This window comes from Psammomys obesus, unplaced genomic scaffold (genome assembly GCF_907164565.1).
Source record: "Psammomys obesus unplaced genomic scaffold, mPsaObe1.curated_primary_1811, whole genome shotgun sequence".
NCBI classification, from domain to species: Eukaryota; Metazoa; Chordata; class Mammalia; order Rodentia; family Muridae; genus Psammomys; species Psammomys obesus.
Window position 1 is genome coordinate 23,041,298 of NW_026595981.1, and position 23,957 is coordinate 23,065,254.

At 51.0% G+C, this 23,957-nt stretch overlaps 1 protein-coding gene across 1 annotated transcript; it reads left to right on the forward strand.

The window, feature by feature from the left end:
- Positions 1–9,491: 9,491 nt before the first annotated feature.
- Igfbp4 (insulin like growth factor binding protein 4) lies at positions 9,492–22,676 on the forward strand. Its single transcript, XM_055619737.1, has 5 exons — positions 9,492–10,093; positions 16,054–16,199; positions 17,261–17,395; positions 18,971–19,118; positions 22,485–22,676. Exons 1-4 carry the CDS (start codon positions 9,745–9,747, stop codon positions 19,103–19,105), a joined length of 765 nt encoding a protein of 254 aa, XP_055475712.1. The 5' UTR covers positions 9,492–9,744; the 3' UTR covers positions 19,106–19,118; positions 22,485–22,676.
- The last annotated feature ends 1,281 nt before the right edge of the window (positions 22,677–23,957 follow it).

Below are 23,957 nucleotides of genomic sequence, written 5' to 3' on the forward strand. Positions count from 1 at the left end.
GTGTTTGTGTGTGTGTGTGTGTGTGTGTGTGTGTGTGGTAGATGTCAGAGGACAACCTTCAGGAATCTGGGTTTTGGGTGATTGAACTCAGGTCCTCACGCCTGGCAGCAAGCTCCTTTACCAATTGAACTGTCTCATTGCCCCCCCCCTCCTTTTTTTAGTATAGGGTTTGAGAGATTGGCTCAGCGGGTGAAGTATTTGAAGCACAGGCATGAGGACACACTCTAGGATTCTGTAGCCCTCATGTAAAAGCTGGGTGGGGTCACCAGCATCTCACTGGCCAGCCAGTTTAGCCATCAGTGAGCACGAGGTTCATTCAGCCTCAAAAGATGGGTTGATGGAGGAAGACATCTGAGGTCAGCCTCTGTTTTTGTATGCACTGAAACAACACGCACCTTTCCAGCAGATCACTGCACACACACACACACACACACACACACACACACACACACACACACAGAATCACAATCACAAACACACCCATCTATACACCAAAACGTCAAAGTATAGCATTGTCAACCTCTGTCTGCGAGACCTGGGATCTGAGGACCATACGTAAGGAAGGTGTCCGGCTACAGTCCGATGCTGTCGACAACTTGACTCCGGTTTCTGTGTCCATTTATACAGGATTGTAACACAGACAAGCAGTGGCCCAAGGAAGGCTGGGTTCAGAAAAATAAAACACGGAAATAAACGCCAGGGCGCACATACTAAATATTAACAGAGCAACCCTCTCCCAGAGCTTTCTCAGGACAGACCAATTTAAAAACAGTTGCCTGGCATGTACTATAGATTATTCCTGGGAGAGCATGAAAGCAAGGCAGAGGGCCATCTCCAGATTCGGGGTACACTGAGGACAGCACAGCTCTTCCCCAGACTGGGTTCTTTAGCTGTGCTCCGACATCCGACGAGAACAAACATGTCTTGTAAATTGAATGGAAATGTTTGCCACAGGAGGCACCAAATCACATCCAAGAACAATCCAGGGAACAAAATGCACTTGAGGTGAAGGTCCTCGGCCTTTTCTCCTGGAGCCTCTCCCAAGTTCCCCAAGGCATTGTTCACCGTGTGTCTTTCCTTTGACGGTGTTCCGACGCAGCGTCATTATGTACAGAGAAGTTCAAATATTAAAGATATTTAGCTCAGCAAACATGTAATAAGCACATGTGGGTAATTGTTGCTCATAAGTTCATTTCCATTCTCCTTCGTGAAGGTAATTTTTATCATTAAAACTTTTTGTAAAGCTGGGCTTGGTGGCCCACGCCTGTAATCCCAGCACTCAGGCAGGCAGAGGCAGGCTGATCTCTGTGAGTTCAAGACCAGCCTGGTCTATAAAGTGAGTCCAGGACAGCCAAGGCTACACAGAGAAACCCTGCCTGGAAAAAACAAAAACAAAAACAAAAACAAAACGAAAAGGCCCTGGTTGCTTTTGTAAAGGACCCAGGTTTGGTTCCCAGCACCCACAGGGCAGCTCACAAATGGTCTCTAACTCCAGTTTCAGGGAATGGATCACCTTCTGGCTTCCAAGGGCTCCAGGCATTCATGTGGTATATGGACATACATGCAAGCAAAACACCCATAAAAGATTAAAGGCATAAAAGCACCCAACAGTAGCCAGTGCTCTTAATACTGAGCTATCTCTTTACCAGATCCTAATTGTTTAAATGGAGAAGTGCAGAAATGAAAAAAAAAATATTTAGCTCAGTGAATACTCACATAATGAGTGTATATACCAGGTAAATAAGTAATAATTATGACTCATACTCCATAAGTTTGTCTTCATTCTTCTTCCTGAAGGTGATTTTTATCATCACTAAAACTTTTTTTGTTTTTCAGTTTTTAACCTAATTTCACGTGTCTGGGTATTTTGCCTGCAACTGTGTCTGTGGAGGTCAGAGGATAAACTTTTGGAAGTTCAATCTCTCCTTCCACTGTGGGTTCTAAGGGTCACCTTCAGGATGTCGGGAATGCGTGGCAGGAGCCCCTGCCTGCGAGGTATCTCATCCACTCACTAGCAACTATATTTTTTAAAGTTTTGTATGTGTGAGTGTTTTGCATACATGGGTATTTGTGTACCACGGGTGTGCCCGGTACCTGGGGGCCAGGAGAGAGGGCCTTGGATCCCCTAGAACTGGAGTTACTGACAGTTACTGACATGAGCTACTACATGGGTGCTAAGAACTGAACCCACGTCTTTAAGAAAAGCAGCCAGTGGTCTTAACCACTGAGCCATCTCTCCTGGACCAACAATGCCTCGTGCTCGCACTTGAACACTTCTTAGAACACACACGTTTGTATTAGGAGTGTACATATAGAGTGGAATTATGGGCTCCTTCCAGGTACTTGTACATATTTGTCTTCTTACTAGCAGAAGGAGGGTCCCGTGACTCTACAATCTGGTTATTGTCTGTATTTAAAGGTTTTTTTTTATATATATATTTTATTTTATTTACATTTGTGTTCTGCCTCCATGTATGTTTGTGGGATGGTGTCGGATCCCCTGGAGCTGGAATCACAGACAGTTATGAACTGCCAGGTGGGTGCTGGGATTTGAACCCTGGGTCCTTTGGAACAGTAGCCAGTGCTCTTAACCAAGAAGCCATCTCTTCAGCCCCTGTATTTAACGTTTTTTACCACTTTGGTGGATGTGTAGTTCTTGACATGGACGGTGGCTCTATCGAAGAGCCTTGGAATTAAGCAGAAGGCAATGTCCAAACTAGTGCTGGTAGGGAAAAGAGAGGCCGTACAGCTGTGGGATAAAGGATAGATGGGAGTGTAAAGGTACTATTGGAGTCTCTCTGCATCTCAAGCTACTCTCTGGGGTTTGCTCAGAAAGACCCTCTGTGGGGTCTCTTTAAGCTGGGAGCTCTTTTGGGGATCTCTCTTGGCTCAGAGTCCCTTGGTAGAGTTTCTTTAGGGGGTAGGTAGCACCTTGTTCCTTAAGAGTTGGAAGGTCAGGAGGCAGGGCCTGCAAGCCCTTGAGTGTATAAAGGAGAAAGGGCACGGTTTTCACTTTGATTCCAAGTTTCTGACCTTCCTGACCCTTCTCTTGACACAACAGGTATCAGGGAAGGGAAGACAAGACAACTGTTTTCTTTACGCTAGCACCTGGCTCTGTCTGCCTAGCGTCTTTGTGTAGAATCTTCTGGGTTGTGCTTCCTTCTCTCCTTCCCACCCTCCCTTGGGTCCTGAACCTGTGGTGAAGGCTCCGCACAGAGGCAGGAGTGTGCACAGGAGACTGATGTACCCAGCTCAGGCTTTGCTGGATTATTTGCTGCCTGTGTGACCTTGGGTGAGCTTTGTCATGTCTCTAGGTGGTGACAGGCTCTCATGGAGTCCAGCTTCGTTCACTTGGTTTGTCTTCTGTATTGGCTTCAGTCAATGAGAAAGAGGTTTTATTGTTGCCTTTTGGCCTGGAGATATGCAGACCCTGAAGTGTTCAGGAACCATGTCAGAATGGTGCTTTGTACTTGGTAAAAGAACTCCAGAATTCTGCTGCTGGTGGTGGCACATGCCTTTGATCCCATCACTCAGGAGGCAGAGGTAGATGGATCTCTCTGAGTTTGAGGCTAGCCTGGTCTATAAATTGAGGACAGCCGACGCTGTTACACAGGAAAACCCTGTTTCAAAAAATCAAAAATAAGTAAGTAAGTAAATAAATAAATGCCCTAAACCAAACCAAATCAAACAAAAACAAACAAACAAACAAAAAACCCAAAGCTGAGCATGGCGGCCCCCAGATGAATCTCTGAGTTTGAAGTCAGCCTGGTCTACAAAGCTAGTTTCAGGATAGCCATGGCTGTTACCCAGGAAACCTTGTCTCAAAAAAACCAAAAACAAACAAACAAACAAAACAAAAACCAAAAACAACGCCAACCAAACAACCAAACAACCAACCAAAATCCCTCCAGAATTCTAACATTCTAAGATTGCCAGAGGTGGCTAGGGCTTTAGAATTCAATGGGTTATCCCAACCTGCTGTACAGATGGTAAAACTGAAGCAAGGAAAGGAAAGTGGTCACAAAGCTGGCAAGCAGCTGAACTGGCTGATCTGAAGAAATAAGATGCCCACCAGCTGAAGTGCAGATGGGCTTTCTCCCCTGCCCAGAGCCTGGAGGAGCCTGGACTCTGAAGATAGGCCAGACAAGAGTTCTGTCTGCATTGTGAGGCCTCTCTGGAGACCCTGGCTCTCCTGATTAGATCTCTGCCAGTATGGAGCCCTGGTGGGCAGGAAGAAGGCTGCCCTGATATGCTTTCACTTGCCCCCCCCCCCCCCATGGGGCAGTCATGGAGCTGCCCTATCAGTACTTAGATGTCATAGGATACGAAAGGGATCTGTGTAGACAAGGTGAAGTCCAGGGCAGTCAGGGCTGGAAAGTAAAGTTAGAAGGAGCATGGAGCATAGTCCCATATGAAAGCTGCCTCTACCTGACCCATACGCTCAGCTTGAACTCTGTGTCATAGTCTTCTGCCCTTGATGTTCACGCAGAACGTTTCCGATAGCTGATTCAAGCAGCATCGAAGGATAGGAGTTGACGGTGCAGAATGAAGCCAGGCAGCTTAGGTTCACATCTTTGTCCCTCTGCTTGCTCTGTGACTTTGAATAAGTTATGTAATCCCCATGGACCTCACTCTTCCTCTTCTAAAAAGACAACGCTGATAATGCCTACTCCACGAAGCTATTGTGACCACAGGTCAGAGGTAGTTAAATACTGATTCTCATAATTACCTTTTTGTCTATTTCATCAGGCAAGACTGCCCCTAGGGCAAACTTATCAGATTGGGTGTTCCCTGAGAACAAAATCTATCTATCTGTTCATCTGTCTGTCTATCCATCTATTAAGGGTCTCACTATGTCGCTCTCGCTGTCCTGGAACTCACTATACAGACCAGGTTGGTCTTGAACTCAGAGATCCTCCTGCCAGGGATCAAAGGTGTGTACCACCATGCCCAGCCAGAACTATGTTTTCATTTGTGTTGAGGGCTCTCCCCACCCCGAATCTGTTCTCTGGGTCAGCAGAAGTCTGGGATTGTCCCTGTAAGGCAGCTAACGAGACTTTCTAATCAACAAACCAGTGAGAGAATGGAGTAGAAGGGGCTGAAAGGTGGTGGAGGATTTTCCTCATCTGTGCACCAGGCGGAGTGTCTTCCCAGCTCCCAGGAAGCAGGGACTGACAAGGATGTGCAAGGTCTGGCCTAGGCAAGAGCAGGAGATAGGCTTGCCCTCTGCTTCTTGGAAGCATGTTATGTGAGCGTCTGCCCCACAGGTGGCCCAGTCTCGAGTTCTGCTTCCCAGAGGCGTGTTGTGGGACCATCCAGCCCACAGAGGGCACAGCCAGGTGGAGGAACCAGCAAGAGGGCCTCTACCAGTGACTCTGCCTGTGGATTTTGGGTTCTTCTTTTCTCTTGAGGGTGGTGACCATAGGGATTCGAGACAAGAGTCTTACTATAGGGCCCAAGCTGGTTTCTCCAAATACATGTGTTGTTGAATATTAATATTTACTACTGATTTGTCTTTTAATTAAGCAGCGGTTATTCCCAAACCAGCTGTATACCCACATCACCACACAGAGACTAAGATTTATTTAATTAACCTAGAGCACCATGCTGGGCAATAGTTACTCCATCTGAAACCTCTAAGCCTGCATAGTTTCCTACCATTCAGAATTTCGCCCATTATACTTTCTTTTAGTCCTATCTTAGGTCCGGTTCATCTCTCCTCATGGTTCTAAGTCTTCTCCTGCCCATCTCTGCCCTCCTACTCCCCCCACTCGCTTCCTTCTCCTCCACTCCGGACCAGTATGTCCCACCCTGTTCTCTCCATATGCATAGCATTGGCTGGTTGCTTAACTGAAAATGCAGAGAACAAATGGTGGCATGTTTATACAAACTTGAGACAGGTGATGCTTAGAATAAATAAATAAAAATAAATCACAATGCAATGTCCGGATTGAAGCCAGATAGTGGAGTAGAGAAATCAGCATTTGAATGGACAAGGGTGTAAACATTCCACAAGAACATTATACCAACATACTAACATACATGCATGGGCAACCATGCCAGGTTAAGATAACTGTTGGGGTATGTGTGGGGATCTAAACCTCAGACCTTATGCATGCTAGGCAAACACTCTACCACAAAGCTACACCTCCAGTTCGTAGAACCCTTCTCATCTACCGCCTTGTGTTTTCTTCTAACCATTCTCTGTGGTTGAGCCCAACTATTTTGCCCTCCCCGTCCTTTTTACCTCCCTTCCTTCATCTCTTCAGCGATGAAAACTGTCCATTTGAATGGTAAGTGGGGATCTGGAGAGAACTGCCAGAGAACTCCAGTTCGGTTCCCAGGACCAGTTCTCAGGTGGCTTACAACTGCCTGAAGGCCAGCCCTGAGATCAGACACCTCTGGCCTCTGCCTTTGTGGGTACCCGAACTTAGATGCACACACCCACTTAACAGAAACACGCTCATATACATGATTCAAAAAAAAAAAATAAAGCTGGGCTTGATGGCACATGCCTTCAATGCTAGCACTCAGGGGGCAGAGGCAGGTGGCTCTCTGTTTGAGGCCAGCCTAGTCTATGTAGTAATTTCCAGGTCAGCAAAGGCTACATAATGAGACACTCCCCCCCCATTAAATACCAGTAATTAAAAAACAAAAAATAATGTTAAGTGGAAGGTCCAAGATCCCAGAACTTTATAAGGCTCTGCCACCACTTAAGCTCAGGCTTAAACTTAAACAGCTGGCTCCTTTGTTCGTCTTATGCTCCTTGACCAGATTCTACTGCTGAGAGAGCCCACTAAGCCACAAGGGTCTCCAGTTCAGCGGGGAGACGCAGGTCCCGACGTCAGGAGAGCTTGTGTAAGCTGGGATGAGTTCATGGGAAGGGGGAGGTCCAGGAAGGACAAAACACCTGCTGTGTGTTTCCTTTCAGGCACTTCCCACAGGTACTCATCTCTTACCGGAAAGTCCCCTTCGCTAGACTAGTCCTGAAGGCTCAGAGAACTTCAAGGTCCCTAGCGAGGACCAAGTGACAAAGCTGGACAATAATCTAGTCTGATCATGCTGATGCCTTTTTTATTTTACTCTTGAGCATTGAAGATGTGGCCTCAGGCCACCTCTTCAGCGAATATTTTTCATGCCTCAAAAGAAGTAGAACTGCCTGCTTGTGTCTCTGGGTCCCCATGTGTCCCATACAAATATTTGCCAGGGTGGGGGCTGGAGAGATGGCTCAGCGGTTAAGAGCACCGACTGGTCTTCCAGAGGACCCAGGTTCTGTTCCCAGCAACCACATGGCAGCTCACAACTGTCTGTAACTCCGAGATCTAACACCCTCACACAGACATGCCTGTATGCAAGACACCAATGCATATAAAATAAAATAATAAAATGAAATGAAATAGTTAATTAAAAAGTCTCCCAGAGCACCTGTACATGTTTTAGAAAACCTATTTCCATTACACACTTGTCTACTCTCTTCCTTGAGGCAGAGTGGTTGCGGTGGCCTCTTTATTTTCAAGATAAAACACAGAGTGCAATAAGAAAAATAAAATTAAAAAAAAAAACACAGAGTGCTGGAATAGTGCTCAGTGAACGCATCGTATATGCAGAGCGGTTCTTGTTCTCTCTGGCTTCCTCGGAGTGAGTGTAGGAAGCGATGGGGAAGACTCCAGAAGATGGGTTGGGGGCAGAGGCGGTGCTGAGGCTGTGGCGTGGGAGTGGGGGCATTTGTTCCCTGTGCAGAACGCCCACCTTCACCCTGCCTCACCCCGGCTGGCTACATCCCAGCCTGGCACGCAGGTTGGCACTGGGCTTCAGAACTGTCCTCATTGGTCTGGCTTATTCCCACAGGAGCTCAAAGGATAGGCGGCGATGATCAGCCTTCCTTTTAGCTAGAGATAAGCATTAAGTAGGAGGCCGACGGGGAAGAGAATGGGTTCTGGAGTGGGAACAGAGTGGCTTCTGAATCAGAAAAACGCTGGCTTCCCCCAGGAGCTTGAAGAATCTGTTCTGTTCACATTTCTCCCAGGCAGATCGGACACGAGGGAGCCAACTTTATCATTGAGATGTGCCTTTATCATGGAGAGAGCCAATCTTTGTCTCTAGCCCTAACATTTCAGCACTCCTGCAGTCTTCAGGGTGGCCAGTAGGTGCCGTCAGTTCGCAACTTTTTGGTCTGTCCTCCAGGTCCGGCTCTTGGCGCCTTTCTTCCTCCGACCGCGCCAACGTTCTGCATTTGCAGAAAGTGGGAGGTGGCCTAATTCCCCAGAAGCTGAAAGACCCCTGCCCGGGGACAAAGAACAGGAAGAGGGCTGGGAAGTGCTCTTTAGTTTGGTTGCTCCTCGGATGTTTGGACCAAACCCTGCCGACCCCATCCACCCCTAAAATCCACTCGGCCTCCGACTACGCCCGGACAGACACAGAAACGAACGCCTTGGTTGGGAAAGATGGGGAAAAAGGTGGTAGGGGGTGGGTCTCTGCACCCCCCCCCCCCCCAAATGCTACTCTAGATCTATTGTCATTTCCAACAGGATTGCTGCGAGGGTAAGGGGATAGGTTTATCAATAGGATGTCACCCAGGGGCAAAAGTGGCATCGGGAAAATTGAGAAGAGGCTTCTCTTTCTGGAAATCTTTGCTATCGACGGAGAAACTGTCACAATACGCCCGCCTGTGCAGACGATGAATACAAAGAGTGGCGCTCCCTGGAGTTGTTCAGTTCACATCTTGTACAGGGCCCATGGCAGTCTCCTTCCAGAATCTAAGCGAGGCAGCAGAGGGGAAAAACATCTAGGAAGGAGGAAGAGCCTTGGCACTTTGTCCTGGAGTTCTGGAAGCAGAGTGCAGCAAGGCCCAAATGGAAGCTAGGGCTGGGAATCAAGCGGCAGGAGGTACAGGAGCAAGTGAGGAGAAGATCGCCTATCAGCCAGCGCCTTAGGCCGCAGCCCTCCTGGACCCCTTCTGCTCCACCGCCTTGCTCCTCCTCACTCAGCGCGTTCTCCGGCGCTTGACACTGGACACACCAGGGTGGAGGGTGGGGGTGGGCGGCCGGAGGACTCTGGCCAGGGAGGGGGGAACTGAACGCGAGGATCTTGAGTTCGCTATGAGGTCAGGTTCTCAGTGGCAGCACGAGGGTCGCTCAGGTGACTGGGAAGGAGTCCTCCGAGGTCGAGGGAGGGGGCCAAGCAGCACCCCCTTCGCCTCCCTCCACCCCCCGCCCTGCTTCCTCTCCAGGGCTCCGGCTCTGAGGCTCAGAGGCTCTGTGCGCGCGGGCCACCGCGTCCCAACCGCGCTGCTTTCTCCGGAGCAAAGGACTTTCAGATGTTGGAGCAGTGGCGGCGACTCAGGCCAGCGCCCCCTCCCCCTAACGGCCTCCTCTCCCGCCCTAGTTCCCCGTCCCCCTCGCCCGCCCCCTGCTCTCCCACCTCGGGGACGGCGCTGGGGGTGTGGCCAGGGGGCCGGTATAAAGTCCCGGGAGCTGGTCCCGGGCAGCCGCTCAGCCCCCTGCCCCCCGCCGCCTGCTGGGCCGGGCCGAGGATGCAGCGTAGCCCCTCGTTGGTGGCCAGGCTCGCTCCGCTCCAGCGTGCTTGCTAACTTCCCCGGCTCCGTCCCTGCCTGCCGGGGCCGCTCCGTGTCCCCGAGCCCTCCGGGTCTGGTTCTCTAAGCTCTCCGGGCGCTGCCTCCGGGTCCCTCGTAGCCCGCCCGCGAGCTCGCGCTCCCCCCGCTGTGCCCCCATCCTTGTCCTCACCATGCTGCCCTTCGGCCTCGTGGCCGCCCTGCTGCTGGCCGCAGGGCCTCGGCCGAGCCTGGGCGACGAAGCCATCCACTGCCCCCCTTGCTCCGAGGAGAAGCTGGCGCGCTGCCGACCCCCCGTGGGTTGCGAGGAGCTGGTGCGGGAGCCCGGTTGCGGTTGTTGCGCCACTTGCGCCTTGGGCTTGGGGACGCCCTGCGGGGTGTACACGCCACGCTGCGGCTCAGGCATGCGCTGCTACCCGCCCCGGGGGGTGGAGAAGCCCCTGCGCACTTTGATGCACGGGCAGGGCGTGTGTACTGAGCTGTCGGAGATCGAAGCCATCCAGGAGAGCCTGCAGCCCTCTGGTAAGGGACACCTGCCCCCCCTGGGCCACCTTTCCCAAGCGCCCTTCTCCCCGAAACTTGGTTCCCGTTCTGGCTGGCCTGGAAGGCCCCAGAAGCCCCCTGTGAGTTGATGAGAAGAGAGATACGTGGCAGAGCCTGACAGGGACAGCCAAGAAAACTGGCACTTAATCCCAGCACCAGTTGCCACTGGTCAAGGGGAAACGATCCCATCTCTTCATCTCAAACCACCCAGAGACTTTTTGGGGGAAGAGGGGCCTTAGCCTCAGTGATAAGCCGGGCTCCTGAGGCGATTATGGTAAGTTGAATGACGTGATTCAGTTACGTTTATCGTGTAGAACCAGAAAAGGATTGTGTGTGTGTGTGTGAGAGAGAGAGACAGAGAGAGTGTGTGTGTGTAGGGTGTAGGGTTCCTTTCTGTCCCTGATTCCGGAGCCTGGTGAAACCCAAAGGTGTGAGGAACCAGGGTCTGGACTTTTCACTCATCACCCTATGGTGAAGTGGGACATACAAATCAGAGGGATTTCGATGGTAATGCACATGAGACTTCTACGTCCCCAAAGGCCCGGAAAGCAGGGGAAAGCACGACTCTTTCTGCCAGGGTGGCACGTCCAGGTTTTTTGCTCCTACCTTCTGGCAGGTGCCACCTGGAGGCAGGGGTGCTGGAGGGAAGGACTGGCCGACAGCCCGGAGTTGCAGACACCTTGGGTGTATGGGACCCAGAGGAAAGGAGGGGTAGAGAGACTTTCAGAAGGTCCCTTGTCCTGATCTTGTATTTACTTTCACCTTTTTTTTTTTCCATTTCTCAGTGGATCTTTCTCAGTTTCTTCTTAGAATCTTTCTCGTGCCTTTTTGTTATTTCCTGCTGTGCCTCTCAACTTCAAGTTTCACCAAACAGCCCCGAGTTCTCTTTTTCTCTGTCTCCTGAGCCTTACTAGTTTCCTTCTCTTGCTCTTTTTTTTTTCTTCCTGCTGTCCTCACCCTTCCGACACAGACTCTGTCGCTCTGAGAGTGAGTGACTCTCTGCGTTTCTGTTGCCTTTTGGATGTTCTGACCATCTGTGTCACGGACTCTGGTTATTGTCCCTTCTTTGACAGCCTCTCTGTGCCTCTCTCCTTCCTGATGCTTGAATCTTCCATTGTTGCAGTCCGGATGCTGGGACTTGAGCCCCAAGCTTCCTGCTCTGGGTCCCAGACCAATCCACTTCCTCAATCCTCAGCGGCTTGTTAGTTTGAGGAAAGCAGGATGCAGGGAAAACAGGAAGGAGGTGGACCCCAGGGGTGCCTCTCTGCCCTTCCTGCCCCTGGGCAAGGAGAGATGGGTCAGCAGAAAGCATTCTGGGAGAAATGCCAGACTGGCATCCAGCATTGCTGGAGGTGGAGTGATTCCGTGGTCTTGGGGGCAATGAGCCCCGGAGAGAGGACGGCATTTTTAGGGTGCTCACTGTGAGCCTTTGCTCTCCACCAGTTGGTGAGCATCCAGCAGCAGGTGAAGAGCCTCCTCTCTGCGCAACTTGAGCACAAGGCAGAAGAGCTTTATGAGAGCCTTCTCCCCTAGTAGCACGGAAGCATCCCTACTGTGTGGAGGAGAGTCAGATCCCCAGGGTTAGGAAGGCCTGCCACAATTTCTGATTGCTTTGTGGATGTGAGGCAGGCCAGTTTCAAGAGGAGTCTAGGAAGGGGGTACCATTAGGCCTGTTTGGGGATTCACTAATTCTCCTTCCACTTCCTGCCGTTGGCTTCTATCACACCATGGGTACAGGTATTTGAAGAGGGAAAAATGAAAAGCCAGGAGGACCCTGGAGACGTCAGACATTCGATTGGCAAGCTCTGGCCAGTGCTTTCTAGTCATCACAGAAGTACTTCCTTGCCATGGTCTGGCACCTTTGCATTATGGGAGGAGCACTGTAGAGCTGTATAAGAGCTTTGCAGAGTATCTGGTGAAATACTAATCAGGGCTCAGACCCCATATCACACCTCATACAACTGACGACGGTCCATAAGCCATTGTCCCTGTTAGGTCTCCAGGTTTTGGACCTGTGTCCCGGAAATAATTCGGTAAAGGGTGTTAGTCTATTTTTTTTCCCCTGTTCTTTGCTCTTGGGGTTGAGCTTCAGCTGATCATTTAGGAAGGTGGTCCTTTGGCACAATCTCTCCTTATTTTTTTTTTCCCTAGGGGTAGGTTGGTTCTCCTTTCTGTTTCCCGCCTGCCCTGTTCTCCTTTCTGACAGGCTGGCAATCAGCACTACTGAGGCCACCAGAGGTGGGAATGGGTGTAAGTGTCATATGTCTACAGTTTCACGTTGTGGTACTGACCCTCGACTCTGGAGATCTGAAAGAGTGTTCAATGGCGAGGTCAAGCTTGGGACAGGGAGTTCCTAAACCAGGCTCTAGGTCCCTCCGGGACAGGGTTAGGGAACAGACAAGCCGGGTTAATTTTTAGTGAACACAGCAAATATTTTCCCTACTCCGATACTGGGAATCTAGTCATGTCATGGGAACTGGGCCTTCCCAGACATTCTGTCCTTTAGCAGAGAGGGGAGGAAGAGCATGGCTGCCTAGAGTTTCTCTTTAATACTGACGAAGCTCAGATTATTGATGCTTAAAGTGGCCGAAGACATGTCTCCCTTCCTCTTTTCCACCTAGGCAGTTTCAGTTTCCTCTTCTATCAATTGCCTCATAGTTTTGGGGTGTTTGGCATAGAATATAAGTCCATAGATTGGAGTGATTTTGAGGGTGGAGATGGAGAAGCTCGGCCTGGGACTTTGGAGACGATAGGTAAGGGAACGCAGTTGGGGAGAATCATAGGAGTGGCGTGAGGTTGGTTGGCTTTGCAGAATCTCTTGTAAGACACCCCTAGAGCAAAATCTCAAAGAAACAACCTGCTATCCTTCGTGGGTGGTCTTGGGTTCTCTAGCTAGGGTCTAGGGCATGAAGGAATAGAGAGGCATTTTTGATGGGCAGGTAAGTGACCCTCCAGAGCGTGGCTGAAACTTCTGAGTCTGGGTTACAGATCCACTCAGTTCTTAGCCTGGGTGTCTTGAGGGCCTGGTCTTGAAGAGGATCATGGGAGTGAAATTAAGCAGCAGGAACTTTGCCTCTCCTGGAGCCAGAGCTGTGCCCAGCTGATCCCTGGGGGCTCCTCACCCTGCTTTGTTATAGAGCGAAGAGCAAGACTTCTGCCATGGTTGGATGACAGTTTGCTCAGCTCCGGGCAGAAGTTAGAGGGGAAGACCCACTTCATGTTGGCAGCTCCACCTTCTAGTCGGGCTTCTTGGAGACCTAATGAGAGGAGGGGTCTGCCTCCAGCTCCTGCTCAGAGGCACAGAGACTTTGGTGGAGGGCGTTAGAAGCTAAACGGTGCCAGGAAGTTAATGTTTTTGAGAGGTTCAGCACGGTGGACTCTAGGATGAGTCCTTGGCCTGCCAGGTAAGCATAGATAGACAAGGAAAAGTTACAGATTAAATGGAGAGTCAACAAACCGTGGTCACAGAGACCGGGATGTCAGCGTGCCCTGGCTTGGTCCATGTTTCTGACCGGCGCCAGGGTCAGAGTACTTGAGTGGGTGTAGAAGTACGCACCTGGACAAGCATGTGTCCGGACATGTGACTGTTCGTAAACATTTGTGAATCTGTGTCGGTGGGTGGGTGTGGACTCACCTGTGTTATGACCCCAGGCGAATAAGAAGCTACTCTCCCAAGATGGCGGTTCTTAGTGTAGAGATTCGAACTGGGGAATCACTGGACTAGATCACGGAGACACCCACACTCAGAGGCCGGCAGGCTGCTGACTCTGCTGTGCTCAGTTAAGGTCCTCTGCGATGTGGGGCCATTTGATTCTGACGTCGTCTGCATAAGCTATGCTTCTAGGCTCGCTCTATGTCCTGTGCAGTTTTAGGTTTCAACAAGGTATTCAGCTGTTCTCATTAATGAGGAACATCTCAAATACCCATGGGTAAGCCCCCAAGAACTGCTATTGTTGGCTTCTATTCACAGAAATGCCATACTGGGAAGACATACTGTGGTCAAATCTCTGGGCCATTTTTTTAGGGGCTCTTGAGGGGGGGGTCATCATTATAGCTCTGGGACTATGGGGTAGGGTTACTCTTACCTCCTGAGGCAATTCCTTTCTCTAAAAACTCCTAAAACAAAACTAAAAAACAAAAAAATCACTTGAGGGCCTTGGAGCCAGATGCGGTGGCTCCCACCTATAATCCAGTACTTGGGTGGTGAATCGAGGAGGAGGGGGAATTCAAGGCCAGCCTCAGCTACAAAGCAAGTAGGAGGCCTGACGGGGCTGCAGGAAACCCTGTCTCCAAACAGAAGGAAAAGAAAAGGGATGTGAGGGCTGCAGTTGTAGCTTAGGGATAGAATGCTTGCCTCAAATTCTTCTTTACCCCCTGAACTCTGAGCCTAAAAACATGTTTACCAAAAACAAAACAAAACAAAAAAACCAGATTGTGCAAAGCGATTCCGACTGAAAAGATTGCAAATCAGGGAGAATGCACTGACTGGGATGCTTATACTTAGAGTCAGTCCTGGGTTGTGTCCTGTGGGTCCCACTGATGCCCTCCCTCCCCTTTAGCTGACTTTCCCAAGCTTGATGGGGGTCTGGGGCCCCCTGGGGGCTACCCTTTGGTCACATAAGCAGAGGATGGTCGTGTCTCACTGCTCCATCTACCTCTGTTTTTTAATGCTGCACTAACACTTCACTCAAAGACAAAATTTATCCCTGGTGAGTCAGTTTTATTTTGGTATGGCATCTTAACAGACTTTTTTTTTTTTTTTTTTTTTTTTTTTGGTGGTTTAGATCTCTCCTAGCCTGCTGTCTCTTCGTCTACATTCTTCCTTTCCCTTGTCCCCCAAACTAGAAGAATAAAACAAAAACCAACTCCCCAGCTTTGGCTAGGCAGAAAAATACCATTTGACCCAGAGGCAGCTCTGGGGCTGTTGCCATGTATGGAGGAACCTGCTAACTCCTCAGGAAAAAAAAAAAAAAAAAGTCCTGACGCAAACCAGATGTAACCTCCTGTCCGCCTGCCAACATCTGGAATGCTGGCAGGGCCTCTGCACTTGGGCCCGCATTGAGCTGCCAAGTCTGAGTATTTCAGAGGTGGCTCTGATGTGCTGAGAACTCCTCCAGCCCCCTTCTCAGCTCTGCCTTGCAGTCTGGCCCCAGCAGCCAGGACGGAGTAGCATGGTCACAATGTAGGACCTTCTGGATTGGGCAGCTCACTAGAGCCTTCAGGAAGGGGCCTCGGAGACAGGGTCTGCCCTCATAATTTGCATATCCAGAAATAGCCTTTTTGCATGCTTCTGGTCCACTCACACGGACATTGAACAGGGGCTCAAGTTTAAGGATGTGAGACTTAAAGGTAGAGGGTGGAGGAATGTGTGGCTGTTTTCTTTGTTCTGGGGCCACACAGGGGCTAGGTCTCCCCCCCCCCCCTCAGGCAGGCACACACTCACACACACTTACAGACCCAGACAGTGGCAGAACCTTTGGGGCCAGACTCCTCGCTCATGGAAAATATGATTTTGGCCCTAGGGATGCCTGACAGGCTCAGCCAGATGCTGAAAGAGCAAGAAAGGAGACAGGAAGGGAGAGCAGATGGAGAGGGGGATGGTGGGAGGAGCTGAGCAGAGGGGGAGAAGATCCAGTCGTCTCCCCCTTCCCATTGCCTGCCTCAGACCTCCCTGCAGGACCCAGGGGACCCCCCTGCCATCTGGGCAGCTGCAGCTGGTGACTCATCTGAATCCTGAACTGGGTGGGGAGAGGAACAAGTCAAGGACTTCGAGAGGAATATTCTTCCAAAGAGATGCAGAGGAGTGGGGTGTGTGTGGGGGGGTGTTTCTCCCCGCCCCAGACTCTGCAGTGCAATGCAGGAGGGAGCAGGTACGGGGTCAGAGGAGTGAAAAACCTCTGCTCTGATGCTGACCTCTGCCTTTCTCGGACGGCCTGCAGACAAGGATGAGAGCGAACATCCCAACAACAGCTTCAACCCCTGCAGCGCCCACGATCATAGGTGCCTGCAGAAGCATATGGCCAAAATGCGAGATCGGAGCAAGATGAAGGTCATGGGGACACCCCGGGAGGAACCCCGGCCTGTGGTGAGTACAGCAAACACTGAAGCTTTCTGTGTGTGTGTGTGTGTGTGTGTGCGCGCGCGCGCATGTGCATGTACAAGATGTATCTATCTCATCAGGATCCATTTCTCTCTTTGTGATTCATTTTTCGCTCTGCACATAAATGTTGGCAGAGCAGAGCTGATTGGTAAAAGCAGGGCCCAAGTCACCTAGTGTTCCTTTTTTCTTTTTTCTTCCTTTCTTTCTTGTTGGTTTTTCATGGCAGGGTTCCCCTGTGTAGGCTTGGCTGTCCTCCTGGAACTCACTCTGTAGACAAGGCTGGCCTCAGACTCAGAGATCTACCTACCTCTGCCTCCCAAGCGCTTGGGATTAAAGTTGTGCGCCACCACGGCCCGGTTTTTTTATTTGTTTGTTTGGCTCTTTTGAGACAGGGTTTCTCTATGTAGTCCTGGCTGTCCTGGAACTCGATCTGAAGGCCAGGCTGGCCTTGAACCGGGAGATCAGCCTGCCTCTGCCTCCTAAATGCTGGGAGGTATGCCACCACCACCAACTCTTGGCGGTTTTTCTTGGATTCTCTGTCCAAGTCTTGGGAACAAAAGGGTTTTAATAAGCTGGCCATAGCAAGAAGATTTGGGGTCCTATTCTAGGGTCTGGTTAGTTGTCACAGTGGGTCAAGCCTGGGTGTTACTCTGTTTACCCTGCTTGCTTAGGCCTCTGTATGTTTCTAAGGCCCCTTTCCTTATTACTCCCTCCTTTAAAGTGGCTTTAAATAAATAAATAAATAAATAAATAAATAAATAAATAAATAAATAAATAAACAAGGTCTCACTTTTAGCCCAGGCTGGCTTGAACTCCCCATGTACACCAGGCTAGCCTTGAACTTGCAGCAGTCCTCCTGCTTCTACCTCCCTCTCTGTCAGACCTTCTCCTCAGCGTCCACCACGGCGGCCCGAGACTGAGTTTCTGCTCTCACTTGTTAGTACCCAGGCCTTGACTCTTTGTTCAGGGCCTTCAGCCCGCCTTGAGTTCAGAGTCCCAGCTTGATCCTCCTCATGTACCGGGCGGTTTTTCTCTTCCCTCCCCAGCCGCAGGGCTCCTGCCAGAGTGAGCTGCACCGGGCCCTGGAGAGACTGGCTGCCTCGCAGAGCCGCACCCACGAAGACCTCTTCATCATCCCCATTCCCAACTGTGACCGCAATGGCAACTTCCACCCCAAACAGGTGGGTGTCTCCCTGCTTCCCGTTCCGGGCCTCAGCCTGGGGAACTCCTGGTTCTCCTCAGGCCTTAGGCAGGGAAGCTCCCCAAATCCAACCCAACCACTCGGGTCTCCCTAAGCCCTTCTGAAGCACCTCAGCGTGTTCTGTCCTCCCCCTTCCTTTTGGAAGGACCCAGCCCAAGTCACAGAGCGAGTTCATGGCGGAACTTGATTTCCTTCTAGGACCGTTTGCTGCTCCCTCTTTATGGTGTAGACCCTGCTCCCAACGTCTTCCCCCCTCTCCCTTTTCACCAAAGTCGTCCTCCCTAAGCCCATGCTGTAAGATCAAGGAGGAAACAGCTCACGCTTCTGCAGCTGAGCTCAGGCTCCTGGGGGAGGTAAAGATGGAGGTAGAGCCGGGTGGCCTGAGACAGTCACGTGGAAAGAGGGCTCAGGAGAGAAGGCAGCGGGTACAGCAGCAACCACGTTCACTCCCTCCCTCAGCGCCCAGCAGGCCGGTTTGTACAGCGGGAGGTGGCGTATCTGGACTGAGCACCGGAGTGCCTTGTGTTGAATGTGGCCGGGGGAGCCTTGGCGAGCTTCTGGTCTAGGGCACAGACACATATGTTGCCCTCCCGCTATGGACACATCCCTATAGTGAGCTGCTGCTCAACCAGCAGAGGCCTCAGTCGGAGGATGACACAGTACTGTCCTCCGACTATACGTTGCAGCATGGCAAGATGTGGGGTTTTGTGTGACTGGTGAAGGAAGGGCCAGAAAGGGCTCCTTGGAACCGGATCCTGGCCCGTCCTCAGCCTTCTTCCCAACACAAACTTGACCATTTTTTTTTAGAGCAGTTTTTGGGGTTATGAGAAAACAAGGAGAAAGTGCAGAATTCTACTGTGACTTCATCAAAGCTTGTTTTTTTTCACTCATTCCATACGGAGGTAGAGTGTATTTGATGTAATTGATATATTTTTTCTTTTTTTTTTTTGAGTCTGGCTTAGAAACACACTTTTGAGCACCCATCCCCATTCCCAGTCTGATTTTAGCCCGTCTTCAGTTCTTCTGACCTTGACTTCTGTCCTAATTCTGAATTTAAGTTCTTTGCAGCCATCCTCCTGCCTCTGCTTCCTAAGTACTGGGGTTCCAGGCATTGTACCACATCTGGCCCAACATCTTCTGATGTGGGCTCTCAACTTCACCCATATGCTTTACTCATAATCCCTAACCCATCTTTAGCTGTGGTCCTGATGCTGCCTTCACCCCAACTTGCATCCTGTGCTCAGCTATAATCCCACGTTACAAATCCCAGCCCAGTCACAGCATCTCCAGTGAGCCCAGCCTTTACAATCCATCTGTGCCTTTAAGTGTAAGGGCCTCCTCTGGTCATGCCTCTGGAAGCTCTCTAGAACTCCCCTTGGACAAGACTCCCCGCTACAGTGAGCTCTGGGGACTGGTGCTCAAAATAGACCCCTTGCCTTCAGATACCATCCTGGAGGAGCAAAACTGTCAGACCCGGGGGCTGGGCTGGAGGTGGGACATCCTCAGCTCTTGTTTCCTTTGCAGGAGCTGACCTCTTATGTCCTTGTCTTGACAGTGTCACCCCGCCCTGGATGGACAACGCGGCAAGTGCTGGTGTGTGGATCGGAAGACAGGAGTGAAGCTTCCAGGGGGCTTGGAACCCAAGGGGGAGCTGGACTGCCACCAGCTGGCTGACAGCTTCCAAGAGTGAGGCCTGCCAGCAGGTGGGGGACTCGGTGCCCCCTGCTAGGCCCCTGTGATCTGGGGGGCTGTAGAGTTGACCTGGCATGGAGTCTTGGTCTGAATCCTGGCTCTTTGCCTCTGGCCCTGCCCAAAGTTTCCCTTGGTGTAGTTTGCGTGTGTTCATGTGTTACGTGTGTGTATGTGTGTATGTACGTGTGTTTATGGGGTGTGTTCCACAGGGTAAACCTGAGCTTGGAGTGCCCGCTATGGGCTTAGATAGGCCAGGAGGTCTGAGTGTAGCAACAGGAAGCCCCAGTGTGTTCTTAAATCAGTCTTGAATTCATTCATTCATTCATTCATTCATTCATTCATTCATTCATTCATTCATTCATTCTGCCATCCAAAACCATGTATTGACAACATACTTTGTGCCAGCTTTAGTGTTCAGCCCCGGGAGGACTCATTCGGATGTCCTCTGACTGCCGTGGTATGAGGTGTTCCTATAAGGCCCGTGGGAGAGGAATGGATGGGGTCAGAGGAAGGCCTGAAAGTCGGGGGCCAGGGAGGTGGGTTTATTGAGCATGCAGGAGAGAAGAAAGAAGGCAAGATTGGATTTCATGTGTCTGATGGAGAGGAAGAGTCACGTGCTGGGGGTGAGGAGCTGTGGAGGTCCTGTTCTGGTCCCCAATTGTGGTGACTGATCATAAAGTGGCCAGGCTGACCCTCTGTTTCCAGTTGCCCGCTGCCTCTGGCTCTGCCCCCCTCCCCACGTCCCTCCCCCCTTTACACCTCCGGTCCCACCCTCTTTATCCCCCTGGGCATTTTCTGGCTTGCCTGGATAGACTTAGAGACCTGCTTGTTGGCTGTGATGTCTTTTCATTCTTTTTTTTTTTAAAAAAAAAACAAACAAAACAAAACAAAACAAAAAAAACAGAACAAAACCAAAAAGTGTCCAGGTGATTGTGTTTGGTTGATTTACTTACAGTGAGAGGCAAGGATGGATCAGGGGTGGAGGGAGGTGGGCCTTGCATGGCCCCAGACCTTTCTGATTGGTGAGGACTGCTACAAACCGGAAGCCCTCCCCCTGGGGTTTCTCCCAAGGCAGTTCCACTGTCGCATTGGAGGTGGGTCCTGTGGCTTTGGAGGCGTGGCCAAGGAAGCCGTGTGCTCCCACGGCGGGCTCCTGTATCAGGTACTCTGGAGCTGGGACGTTTCCTAGGGTTTGCACAGCGCGGGTTCACAGCTTGATTTAGTTTAACAACTTAGATGGTAATGGAGAGGATTTGCCGGACGGGGGTGGTGCTGGTGCGTTTCAGCTCATTCCACAGCTCCAGTGTCCGTGTTCTTGACTGGGGATGGTCATAATGGCCCCAGTATTCAGTTCTGAAAGGCTGGGAGAGTGGGAACCGTTGACTTTAAACCTGCAGTGTCAGAACGTGTTCCCTCGTGGAGTCATAGGTTCCCTTAGCTTCTGCTTCCACAGAGGCGTGCGTGAGTGTGTGTGTGTAGGAATGGGCTGATTTCTGATGGAGGTCCCTTTCCTGGAGGCCAGAAGCAGCCTGGAGGCTCTGTGTGGTCTCTTGCTTTCTGGGGAATAGTGACCTGCCTATGTCCTTGTCCCCCAGTCTCCTCCCTGATCCAGAGACTCCTTAGGCCTCTAACTTCATTGGCTCCGAACTTTATTGCCCAGATTACCTACTGAGTCTGTAGCAATCCCTAAGGCACCAGGCTGCTGCCATCAGCAGGAGGTAACAGAGCTGAGACTTGGTCCTCCAATCCCTGGGCTCCTTTTGGGGCCCAGGCCAAGGCATGTTGAGGTAGTTGGGTGGTGTAGCCTGAAAATGAAATCTGGGGTTCCTCAGCCAAGTATAGGGACCTACTTCTTTCCCTAGGGCACACCTTCCCGTCCCTGCTTCCTTAACCCTCACTGGCCTCTAGCCTTGCACTCTTGGTAAGGGTTCTAGGAGAGTTCTTTCCTCTCACAAACCTCTAAAGCAGAGCCTAGCGTATTAACATGTACAATGGCGTGTGTGTGTGTGTGTGTGTGTGTGTGTGTGTGTGTGTGACAGGAAAGATAATGTGACATCCACAGAGTATGCATTTCCAGTCAGTTAACTCATGAGTGGATCTTCAGGGGGTAAGTTGTAGGCCTCTAGGAGAGGTGTGTAGCACCAGATAACAGAGGCCATGTGCTTTGGAGAGGTTCCACAATTCATGGCAAACACCCCTCCTCTCCCGGGTAGGTTGTCCTATGTCAGAGAGAGTAAAAGCCGCACTGTGTTTTCACGACCTTCCCAGTCAGACATGCCCTCCTGACCTGGCCTCCACGTGCCCTTCAGCGGTCCCAGGACTGGCAGCTCAGGAGGGAGAATGCAAGGACCAAACTTACGCTCTTGTGGGGCTGCTGTGCCTTGAGAACCGAGTTCCTGTCCGCTCAGTTCTGCCTCCACAAGAGACTTATTTTCTGGACTAGCAAGGTGGCTCAGTGGGTAAAGGCACTAGCCGCCAAGCCTGAAGACCTGAGTTCAGTTCCTGGGACCCACGTGAAATTTGTCTGCTGCAAGTTGTCTTCTGACCTCCACAGGCGTGTAGTGGCATGTGCGAGCCCAAACATTACATTCTCTGTCTCTGTATCTCTCTCACACACATACAAACACACACACACATATTAATATATGCAAAAAAATGTTTCCTTCTACTGGCCTGACACGGAAGTCAGGGTGGGGGTTCCTTAGCTCATCTGTGCCCTGGCATTTGGTTCCCATTTCTCATCTCTCAGTGGCGATCAAACCCTGGTCTGCTGAGGGTGGCTTAGCCCACTGCCCTGTCATCTAGAAAGGTCCTGAAGTTCAGCCTCTGCCATCCCCCAGCTCCTTCCAGGAAAAGCCTATCATCTCGGCCCTTTGGCCCTCTGCCACCAAGCTGTTCCCAGGAATGTCATGAAGTATGCAAGGACTCGGGCACCACCGGAGTTCCCCTTCCTGGAAGGCGTGTGGTTGTTTGGTAGATGACCCCGAAACGTTCCCAGCTAAAGAAATTCCAACTGTGTTTCAGGTCTTTAGGCTAGTGTCACCTCTGAAGCAGGAGAGAGTAGGGATGTAGTGGGCTGAAGGTCCTCAACAGGAGAGGGAAGGGCAGGGCCAGGGGGAGTGCAGTTGTGAGTAGAGAGGACAAGTGAGGGGAGACAAAGGAATTGGCCTTTAAGCACACCCATTGTGGGGTCCCAATAGCACCTCAGTCCTTGGAGGGTCTAATCAGATCCTGCCCACTCTCTGCCTGAGGCCCCAGGGGTTGGGGAGGGTTGAGGTCAGAGGCTAGAAGTGGGGGTTATGCAGATAATTAGAAACAGACTTTCCTGAGTGGCAGGCGCCATGGAGACCACCACTCCCCTCTCCTTCTTTCCTCAGGTCTCCAGGTCACCTCCCAACCCCCCATCTAGAGAATCCCAGCCAGGCTGATGGAGCCTGTGAGTCGAAACTTCAAGGAACTGGCTCCCCAGGCCCTTACACAGTCTCTAAAGTGCAAACAACATATTTTCACTATGCAATGGTATTTAATTACACATAAAAACAGAGCCATTAAACTGAAATTAAACCCTTGTTGGAATCACTTAATTCAGGGCATGACAAATTGCTTTCAGCGGAGGCGGCAGCCTAGTCCCCTGGGGTGGAGCTGGGGGAGGAAGAATGGAGATTAGCGGCTTCTATGGCTGGCTCACTCTCCTCATTTTCTTGGTCCCCTTCCCAACCCGAAATTCTGAACCTGGAGCCAGAACCCTCTTCGGAAAGACCACCCAGGCCAAGGGGGAAGGCTCTAGATACGGTCGCGATGTTGGGAACAGGAGGTAGGGAAGTCACCATTCCACCCAGTTCTTGACGGCTCCGGCTATATGCATGGGGAAGCTGAGGCCCAGATGGGACAGGAATCCAGGCCAGGATTAGACCCTGGCACCCATCTATGCCCACACAGGCTGGTTTGTCTCCCTCCCTCCTCCCAAGCCGATAGCGCTGATCCTGAGCCTGGAGAAAAGTTGGGGCTGTGCGGTGAGGGTTGGAGACCAGAAGTGACCTTGGGTAACTTTCTAGGGGGCCTCAAACTCACAGAGGTCCTCCTGCCTGTGCTGGGTTTAAAGGCGTGTGCCACCACTGCCCGACTCAATTGGACTATTGATGGGTACAATGGATCCCAAAGATATGGGAGACTCTCCAGGAATGTTATGCTGGGAGAGGTAAAAGGCGCCAATCAGAAGGGGAGCTTGTCTTTCGGAAAGAGACTTAACACAGTTCTAAGGACTTAGACCACATTGGGGAATGAGACTGAGGCCCAGACATGGACGGCTTCCTGGTTGGCAGAACCCACCTTGGTCAGGACTTGCTTACGTGTGCCCATCTTTGGGGGTCTACTTAAACCGTAATCTCGTTTAAGGACCCCGGAAGACAGACTTGGGGGCATTCTCAGGATCTCTGTCTTTCTTCCTGGATCTTGTAACTGGCTTACGGAGGACAGGTGGCCTTAGCACAAGTTTTGACCCTACAAAGGGACAGAGTCATTTTTGGGGTGCCTGTTACTCGAAGTGGGGCTGACCCCAGGTGGAGAGCTAAAGTGGACTCCAGGGACATTGTCTCCTTTTTCCACTTTAGTGGCAGCAGCTGCTTTTTACCTGTTTGGGCTGGCAAAACAAACATTTTGCAATTGCGTGTAGAAGACACACTTATATTCAGTCTATTTTCAACAACTAGCAGTGTTTCCTAAGTTTGTAGGGAATTTTGGAGTTTGATCGTTGGCACTTGGACTGGCTAGTTTTATGTCAACCTGACCCAAACTAGAGACATCAGCGAGGAGGGAGCCTCAGTTGAGAAAATCCCTCTGTAAGATCAGGC

Coding starts and splice junctions, on each gene's coding strand:
- Igfbp4 (XM_055619737.1), top strand. CDS start 9,745: ATGCTGCCCTTCGGCCTCGTGGCCGCCCTGCTGCTGGCCGCAGGGCCT. Junction 10,094..16,053: donor GGAGAGCCTGCAGCCCTCTG/GTAAGGGACACC, acceptor GACGGCCTGCAG/ACAAGGATGAGAGCGAACAT. Junction 16,200..17,260: donor GGGAGGAACCCCGGCCTGTG/GTGAGTACAGCA, acceptor TTCCCTCCCCAG/CCGCAGGGCTCCTGCCAGAG.